The following is a 10,484-nucleotide window of genomic DNA, read 5'->3' on the forward strand; positions in this document are numbered from 1 at the left end:
CTGAATCTGTGATTGTTCAGAGCTAATACCAACTTATACACACATAATATATGTCCTATTTTTATATTATGTATGTAGGTACTATATTTTTATAGTATTGAAAGCATACTTACAAGTTACATTAAGCATATAATGAGGTGCCTGTACCATTGAATCTGAGTTATTTTTTAAGAAAATACTTTGTAGATAAGTATAATGAAAAAAATTGCCACTATCAAATACCTGCTACTCATCATTATATCCTTGAAGCTCATGTGTGGTATTAAAAATAGACGTAGGTAGATTTAAGAGCAGTGCTTAACTTTGGGAGGGGAAGACTGGGTACCTTCATTAAATGTTCAAATATTTTAGATACTCTCATCCGAAACATCAGAAAGTAGTGGATACTTTTTTCAAATTAGGGCGAATAAAACGGTACTTTTTCTTAGGATTACTTACACAAGGCGTATAACTCGTGTAAGAACCTATATACATTAATATATTCTAATAAGTACTTAATAATAATAATTATTATAAATATTATTTTATATTTGAGTATAATGGCGTGATAAGTAACCACGATTGTAGACAGATATCTACAACCTTTTATAACCTCGAACAATATAATACGAGAAGACTGAGAAATATATAGGTACTAAAAGATAAAAAGAAAATTAAAATTATAGTTGGGCGGTGACGTGGGGTGTCTATTTGACATTTGTCTTGTACCATTATATCTAAATGTATAATCATAATACTTTCAAAACCGCCTCTTGAAGTCTTAATTCTTAAATTGGACAGATTTAACTTTGACAGTTTGACTAAAATATACATACTTAATTTCTCTACCTAGATATCTACATTTGATTCTTAGTTGAAATAAACCAGAACTGATTTAGTACTAGTTAGTAGATCTGGCCAATGACGATTTTTAAAATCGTGTTAGGTATTAGCCATTAATTAATACAATAAGTTGTGCTATAATAATCACTGATCAATATAATGCTTTACATTTCGATTGTTATTAAATGGTTGGTAAAAATACAAAAAAATAAAATTAATTATCTTTTATTAGTTTTATTATTATACTTACAAACTTAATAGAAATACAATTTAATATACTTTACCAGTACATATTATTGAAAAAATTTAAATACCTAAAGAAAATAAACTATCAATAGTTGAATGCACTTGACCATAGCGTAATTTATTTTTACAATTACATAACTTTATGTGTTTACATGTTATGTTATGGTTATAATACCAGCACTGGTATTGACTATTTATAACCATGAAAACTGTAAAAGTGATTCCGTCTATCAAGTAGATACATATAGTAATTCTAATAAAAGGTCAATTTAACATCACGAACATAATTTAGCTCAGGTTTAAAAGGTTTTTATTTAACAAAGAACGAGGTCGAGGTGTTTAGTATTAAGACTGTTAATGGATAGTTTCCTCGCGTAAATGTTTATATACAGTTTTACATCGTAATATATACCATCAATTTTGCTTATTATATGTATAACCTTCTAGTACCTAAAGCTTTTAAAATTATTTTAATAAGTACCTAACAATAAAAAGTGTTCTTATTTTTTGATTCCGACAAACAATTTAGTAGGTACTTGATTCTAAAAACCAATGAAGATCAAAGTAAATGGCGTTACTATAACAGCTATCCATTTATTTAAATGTTTTGCAATTCAGATATTTATTATTTACATTTAAAATCATAACATTTAGAAAACTTTTTTCACCAACAACTTCGCAGGCGTAATTTAATATCGTCAATACGTATGTGTAGTTAATAATATTATCAAGCAACATTGTATCAAAATAAATATGTTTAAGTTCATGCACCTATTAAACCTACCCATGTCTTCAAGCGTATATGATAGTGGTGTATCTTGGGCCTTTTTTATGGGTGGGGGTGATAAACTGATAAGGATATTTAAATATATATCAATAACAGTAACAAAAAAATATTTTTAATATATTTTGCTATAACTTAAATAATAAGCATTTATAATAAAATGTCAAGTGTCTTTGTTTTTTGAATATTAAGGAAAAAGTCCCAGGAAAATAAGTTTCAGTAAAAAATACCAAGGATAACAAATTTCTCGCAAAAATGTCTACTATACAGTATATACAGTATTTTAACGAAAATTGTATTGGGGGAACATTTTAAAATTTAGAAAAATTAGAAAATAAACAGTGGAAAATTAATTCAACATTATTGTATGTCAACGTTTTGCTGAAGGCAAGCCAGATATTCCTAATTTCTTAGAACAGAGAAGTTAAAATATAAGGATGAGACCTTTTATATTTGAGTAACAGTACATTTTTCTATTTTTTTAAATTTTTATTTAATCAAACATTCAAAATATTTGTTAAAAGGTTACAAATAGGTATCTATTTATATACTATACAAATAAATAGTAATTATATAGGTGCCTCTGGTACCTATTTATTTTATTATCTATATATATAAGAATCTAACTTGATTTTGGAGACGAAGGAAACCGGTTTTGAACCCTCATTATAATAATAATTAACTAATTACCAATTATTTTCATATATTCACTGATAACGATGTCTGTTTCTTTTTTTTTTTTATAATCGTTGTATTATTTGTATAGCCAAAAAATAGTCTTATGTTTTTAAATTAAATTATAAAAAAATAATTTCTTCCGGAGGAAGTTCGGGCAGCTAGTTGTTATATAAAGTAATACTGATAATAATAATTGTCAATTGTATGGGTGTATAAATACTGACAAGTCTTAGTTGTCTAAAGACACTTCTTGTTACTTAAATTATAAAACAGAATATGAGCTTAATGTGACATGTTGACAGGAGGCTAACACAGTTTATGGGTTTGTTAACTTAAAACTATAAATTTACCTAGAATACTTCCATTAATATTTTTAATTTTTAAGTGACTCGTTGGTAACCTACTCATAAGCGAAAACTAGGTTCAGTACCTAGATAAATATGCATATCGTCACTGCCAAACATTTTTCGAGTTGAATTAAAAAATAAAAAAAAAATATTAGAACAGTTTTTTTTATAGCTTTTTTAAGCTCCAATTTGGATTTAATTACATATTTATACCAAGAATAACGATTTTAGTTATTTCATTGTAATTTAAAAATATTATTTGTGGATACTTGAAACTTTCAGAGTAGGTATATCATCATATTTTATATACTTGAATGACATTTTCAAATGCAATTTTTTCAACAAAAAATAATTTGACATAATATATTAGTACTAATAGCTATTATATAGTATACTAAAATAAATTACTTTAATCACAGCAATATCATGAAGTATACCTACTTAGTAAAATTATAGGCTGTCAGTCCTTCGCTCAGAAACGGTTTTGTATGTAATAATATTACCATTACATCATTGAATACACCCATTATTACACTGACTCTCTAGACACCTAATGTACAGTACAGTGACATCCAATTACCCAATTTTTAGATAAAAATATTGGTGATATTTTTCTAATCAAAGCTAGAGGTAGGTATATAAATTAAATAATGTATTATATAATTAGTACATTTAACTTTTTTCTTTAGATCTGTTTAATATTGAACTGAAATCAAAGTTTTTGAACGATATTTGGTTACATTTTTATTTAGAAGACCAGCATTATAAATAAGACACTTTTAAATATTATTAAATCGGATGTGTTCATTATTTTCTAGTAAATCATTAGGTAAGATATTCTTGAAATTAAATTCTAACATCCAGTTGATTGCATACTGACAGAATATTATTTTGTATGGGCTGTATAGCAAATGTACAATGAAGTTTTGTAAGATATAAAACCGACGGTAGGTTTTTTTATTTTGTTGTGACTCACAATAAATACCTAACCAAAGATTGGTACTGGAAATGTCCACCAAATATTTATACTGGTCTAACTAACCCCGTGCACTTCGTTGCCCGTAATAAATTCCAACTCATGTATGATTTAAACTATGTTCAATTCGCCAATTAATTTTCGGTATAATGGTCAAACTGTAAAAAAAAAATTGTTTTAAATTGGCTGATATTTACCGTATAATATAGTGACCAAATATCAAATAGGGTTAAAATTATATCCAATCATAATAACAGTTTTAATTTATGTAACCTGCAGTGGCAACCATTAATAAAAAAAATATACTTATCTCTACTTCTACTATTATAACCTGTATGCTGTAACCAATGGCAACCATAAATAAATAATAAAAAAATGTTCAATTTTCAAAGTTTAAATTAGAACAAAATGAGATATTTAATCAAAGAATAACAATTTTCGATATTTTGTTGTAATTTAAAAATATAATTCGTAAGTAATTGAAACTTTTAAAGTACTATTATCTATGTATAAAGGTATATTATTATATTTTAAACACACAATGCCATTTTTAAACACAATTTTCTTCAAACATTAATTCAACGTAGATACCTACTATATACCTACTAACAGTAAAATAAATTACTTTAATATGACGTAGTGATAATATCATAAATTATGATATGATGCCGAAGGTCTGTCTTCGCGGTAAAACATGGCTTTAAACATTTATTTTTGCATTTAGCACTTAGCAACATAATATTTTAATAAAAACATTAAATAACTTTTTATATTCATTGTTTGTACTAAATGCATTGTGTTTAATTGAATTATTGATATTGATTTAAAATATTACTTATTAGATTATATTTGGATTTGGGAATTTACAAGTTAAATATGAGTGCTGAGGGTGAAACCAATGATGAAACATCAAAACAACCCCCCAATTCAAAGGATGATGAAGACATTACATTTAATTTTTTTTGTGATATAGTTAAGCAATTGATTTTGCAACGTAATGATATCGGAGGTAAATTTAACTATAATAATACTTAAGAGGGCGTCGTGCACGCAAATATGTTGTCCTTGTCTTACACACGTATGACATAGCAAATTTTCTTTCAACAATTTCAATTACGTGCTGTTAGATTTTAATATTAGAGTGAATCGTCCTAGTATCAATCTTTTAGGTAAGACAATTATCTATGTTCTCTAGATCGGGTTTTTTTACCATAATTTAATTTTTAAGTGAAGTTATGTTTATATAAACTATAAATATTTAAAAATGCTCATAAATTGCTTAAAAATTAGTTATAAAACCCAATGAGAGAACACTGATAATGTTCTTACTTAAAAGTTTGAAAATAGGTCAGTTCACTCTAATATCAAAACTAACAGCACGCTATTGAAACCGGTGAACGAAAATTTAGTATGTCGTAAGTGTGTAAGACGAAGATGACACATGTGGGTACGACGTTCTCTTAAATGAATGTTTGTACACGTAATAATAATAATGGAATTTGAGAGATCAGTTATATATCATATATCGGTTATCAGTAAGTAGTACATTGTACCTATAACTTTAAAATATTTATTTAAAAAAAAATATAGTTTTAAATGTGACGATAAACTTAACATCTCAAAATAAATACACACATTTTAATTTAATAACACTATAACTTAATTTTTTTAATAAGTAGGTATATTAGAACTTGTTTATGAAGTTAGGTGGGTACATTATTTTCTTTTGATATTTTTTTATGCTAAAAAATGAATATTAATATTTTTGAATAAATGGTATACGTAAATATATAACCTATATTCAAAGTACCTAATAAAAAGTAATGTTTATAATACCTAACTAATAAACTTAATTGTTTGGATCTTTATTCAGTTTATTTGTATAGGTTTCTTTTTAACGTTAAATAATTTTAACACAACTCGTTAAAGTTATAGGTAGCCATATTAACAAATGAAATGCTATTATAGATGCTTGTGTATTAGCAAGTTGGTTGAAAGTGTTGGAACAAAATAAAAATAAAACCATTCGAAATGAGTATATAAAACTTATGATGCTGACATTGCAATATAAAGAACCAATCTGTCCATTTAAAGACCCTCCTCCCGAGACAATTGATCCTTTGGAAAATGGAGTAAAATATGCGTACATGAATCATATGTCCTATCCTTCATATTCAAAATATAAAATGTCCACAGGTGATTGAAATGTCTAGGAAATTCTTAAAGAAAGAAGGCACTGCGACATGTGTAGGCGATATTGAAAAAGATATAAAGGTCACTTATCCAACAATTAGCACAGCGATGTCCAACGACAAACGCCAATATGCTTCATATCAAGTTATACCGAATGTGGGCGTTCAGTGTTATTACGCCTCTTCAGAAGAACCAATGTATACTTGGACTTTACCATCACAAATTACAGTCCCTAAAAGTGGCCCGCATGCCACGGACATTGATTGGGAAAGAGCATTGGCGGGTATTCAACCCAAATTGCACAAGCCAAGCACAGAAAAAGTACAAATTCCAAACTCCCAAAAAAATACAACCGCTAAAGAGTAAGACATATTATAGACGAAGGTACGACTATGATCATTAATACGCAACTTTGATTTATTACCAACAGTGACGAAATCGAAGTCAAGTCATTAGCTTCTGGCAGCAAGGTATCTAGGAAAAAGTAATTTTACTTTATCATTTATTAATGCCCTGAATAATATAATAATATAGTATATTTATATATATTTATATATTATTATAATTCTAGTATTCATAAGTAATATGTTATATTATGTACCTAAACGGCTAGATAAAAACCTTGATAAACTTACATCTTTATATGAACGCCATGCGTTTTGACGAGTGCCTTACTGTCTTACACTGTGTTTGAGCAATTATTATTATACAATAAAAAAGATAAAATTAAGTAATTTGTTACAAATATACGTCAGGTAATATTAAACGATTAGAGTATCTTAATAAAATACAACTGTAAAATGTAAAGGAGAAAAAATTAAAAACAAAATAAAATTTAAAATATAAAAAAAACAATAATTTTATATTATAAAAACAAATACATTTTTTTAACTTTAAATTGTAATAATACTTAAACTTGATTCGTGATTCTTAAGCACGCATGAAAAAAGCTGTCTATTTTTAATCATACCCGAGGGAAAATGGATTGATTGCCCAAACGTATCACAGAACATACAAAAATGTCACCCAAACACACTTTTTCAATCTCGTCCAAGCGCAAACCACCCCTTCATAGAATTTAGACTTGAGAGCATCTCAAATAAGCGTGGAATTAGATTCCAATAATTGTTGTCACTTGAACAGAATATATCGCTTTTTGTATTTTAATATGATTTGAGCGTGGGAATTGGTTTTAAAAATACCAAACACTTTGGTACTATAACGCTTTATATTATTGACTACAAATATCAAATAATACAATTATCTTTAAAAATACTTTTATATAGGAAGTACAGAGTATATATGAATCATTTGTATATAACATATAGGTATACATTTTTATATTTAAGCTGAACTATAGTAAGAAGCTAAGATACAGTGGCGTAGTTACAGGTCAAAGGGAGGGTATCCAAGGGGCCCGGACGGAATTATAAAACATATATAAATGTAACCCAGACTTTCGGAAATGGGCAAAATAGCAAATACATCATCCTAACAATCCTACCAATCATCCTTATACATTTATAATCATTATTATTATTAGGTCAGATAAATTAAAAGAAAGCGAGCCGGAGAATCCAGATATTTGCAATGTAATGTACATAGAACAACAGAACCGAAATGTGACCGAGGTATTCGAATGGAATGATGCTAGTTTATTAACTGGAGATATAAGACTCGGCGCAGAAATGTGTTCCGATCGCAAAGTTGATGCCCAGTTTAAGACACAAATAGAACTCGACAAAGAAGCATTTAATGCCTACGACAAACTTTATCCCGGCGATTTCACAATAGACGTAGAGCAGTCGGTTATCAACGATATAATTCCAATTAAAACAAACGTTGTTTCGGAAGCCAGCGATAAAAGTATAGTATAATTAGATAAAGAAGTATTTATTATTCGTACATTAAAAACAATATAGATACCCACATATATTTGTATATGCCTTAAGAATACGTTGAACATGCACGTGCAGACACTTTATTATTAGGGTGAATTGACTTATCAAATTTTTACATATTACAATGTAAGACATTACGATATTTTAAAAATCTCATAAAGTCAGTACTCACTTTTAATTTTAAATATAAATAAAAACCAATTAAATTTTCTAGGTAATATTCTTATATTTAAGTTTGATAATAGCTATGCGATTCACTTTAAGTTTTATCCAATAACATAAAATTGGTTCTACTAGACTTTCAAACCAAAAGTTCGTAACTGAATTGAGAGGTTCTGAATCCACTCCAGATATTTTTAAAAAGTAGAACAATTTTAGCAGTGAATATTGTTTATTAACTATTGTGTTAAGAATAATTTTATATTTTCGTTAATGCAGTGTAATAACGAGAATAATGAGTTATATATTTTGAACGTAAAAATTATGAGTGGTAAGTGTCCAGTATCTATACAAAAAAAATACTCCTGAAATTTAATATAATTTATGGCCTGGCCTCCAGCCCTATAAAGCTCTTGTGGTTCTTGTAGTACCTATTGTTATCAACAGCTATATATGCGATATGCTTATGAAACACATTAAACGTTATACCATGTTGTAAATTTAACTCATTGTTTTTATGCTAAATAAAAACATCTACAACATCTGCATCTGCATCTGCATCTTATCTTTATTTATTTTATTTTATTGATCATAATTGTACCTATGTAAATATGTAAAAAACTAACTATTCACAATTCACTGTATTATTATGAATTTATTGGCAAATATATATGTTATAATTATAATTGTAATTTAACATATCTACTAAATATTATGTTCACAATTAAGTCAACATCAACTACTATGTAAGGCATGTCGTATAACTGTGCATCTATACACACTTAAAAATTAAATTTTTTGACTAAGTCAGTGTTAAGAATAAAAGCAAAATTATAATACAAAAAAAAAATTAAAATATAATTTATCCTAATACCCAAAAATAAAACAACATCGAGATGACATAATGCTGGCTGAAAAGTTTTATAGTTCACTACTAAAATTAATGGGTTCACTTAAGTTAAATGTAAACACATACTTCTGCCGTCCATCACCTCACACGATTTCAATTGATTTCCTTATATTATTATACTTAACTACGTCTAACTCTCTTCATCGTGACTAATCAATGTCTGCCAACAATCAAAGTGATTAATCACTGAATCAATGATTAGTTTATTATTTTAAGCTATTTAATCACCTATTGGCTATTGTACTGTATGATAGATATTCATAATTTTATCACACAATTAGTTACGTCCATGGTCCATCATGTTATAAAAGATTAAACTCGTCATTAAACCTGTAATCTATATAATATATATATATTATATAGATCTATAAATGTAAATAGAAAATAAGTTAAGGACGCTGACGTGTTCTTTTCGATCTTTAATATTAAATCGTATATAATAATATATAACAACAAATTGTTATATATTACACATCACAATTCTAATAATATGACACGCTTTTAGAAGCGATCTGCAAAGACGAAGAAAAACAGCAGCAGCCGACGGCACGCGACGTCGATGGCTGCGGCGCGAGGAAAAAGCCGCGCGAGTGCCCGCGACCTAAATTGTGCACGATACGACAGAGCGCAGGCCACGAGAGCATCAAATCGCCGCCAGAGGAACATCGGACCGTTGTGGATGCGTCACCGTTGGACCATCATCGTCAACGGATTTCCGAACTGACGCTCCAACTGGCCGAACTAAACTCCACCGACAGCCGTGCCAGCAGCAACAACACGAGCCGCGACACGATCGCCGATTCGCCGGCGAGACGTCCGACCACGGCAGACGACTACCGCGTCGCGTTGTCTTGGCGTCGTGGTCGGGGCGACGACGACGACGGCGACTGCTGCAGCCGCGGCGGTGCCGGCGCGAGACTGGCACGGTCCTCCGAATCGCGGGCTGAACGGCAACTGGACGGCGGCTTGTGGCGCAAAAGGTCGGAACTGCGGAGCATGCTCGACTTCACCGGAGAGTGTTTCGAGGAGGTGAGCTCAATGCTGCGGAGCCCACGCAAGGACCCAAAGAGCGCGGCCAGCCTGGCGCAGCTGTTTGGAAAACCCACGAACAGTCGCGACGACGCTTAAACGCGCGTATATACCTCTCTATATCAACCATGTTTATGTTTCATCGGAATAAAAAGCGCGGCGGGTGGCCGTCACCCGAAGACATTTTTAAACCAAAACCGACTGCATATAAACACATTATGACATACATACTGTGTATACAGTGGAGCACCCAGTGGGTGCAAGGTTAAGGGGTTATAATATATTTATATCCAGATAGCTCTCTACCTACCCACATCTTAGTATATCTCACTCACCACTTGAGAGAGACTCACTTTATAGAGCAGTTATTAGTACTTATTACCCATTATATTTTGTGCTACTTAAATTAAGTCATTCACTAGTAGTAACACTACATAAA

At 29.7% G+C, this 10,484-nt stretch overlaps 1 protein-coding gene across 1 annotated transcript; it reads left to right on the forward strand.

Moving 5' to 3' along the window:
- The first annotated feature begins 4,729 nt into the window (after positions 1 to 4,729).
- Positions 4,730 to 10,144, forward strand: LOC111037408. Its single transcript, XM_022319961.1, has 6 exons — positions 4,730 to 4,862; positions 5,822 to 5,985; positions 6,050 to 6,408; positions 6,477 to 6,530; positions 7,590 to 7,912; positions 9,522 to 10,144. Exons 1-6 carry the CDS (start codon positions 4,730 to 4,732, stop codon positions 10,142 to 10,144), a joined length of 1,656 nt encoding a protein of 551 aa, XP_022175653.1.
- The last annotated feature ends 340 nt before the right edge of the window (positions 10,145 to 10,484 follow it).

This window comes from Myzus persicae, unplaced genomic scaffold (assembly GCF_001856785.1).
Source record: "Myzus persicae strain clone G006 unplaced genomic scaffold, MPER_G0061.0, whole genome shotgun sequence".
Taxonomy (NCBI): domain Eukaryota; kingdom Metazoa; phylum Arthropoda; class Insecta; order Hemiptera; family Aphididae; genus Myzus; species Myzus persicae.

Bases quoted from the DNA above. Each gene is read 5' to 3' on its own strand.
- LOC111037408 (XM_022319961.1), top strand. From the start codon at position 4,730: ATGAGTGCTGAGGGTGAAACCAATGATGAAACATCAAAACAACCCCCC. The intron at 4,863-5,821 runs GTAAATTTAACT...ATGCTATTATAG, and splicing joins GCAACGTAATGATATCGGAG to ATGCTTGTGTATTAGCAAGT. The intron at 5,986-6,049 runs GTAAAATATGCG...AAATGTCCACAG, and splicing joins TTGATCCTTTGGAAAATGGA to GTGATTGAAATGTCTAGGAA.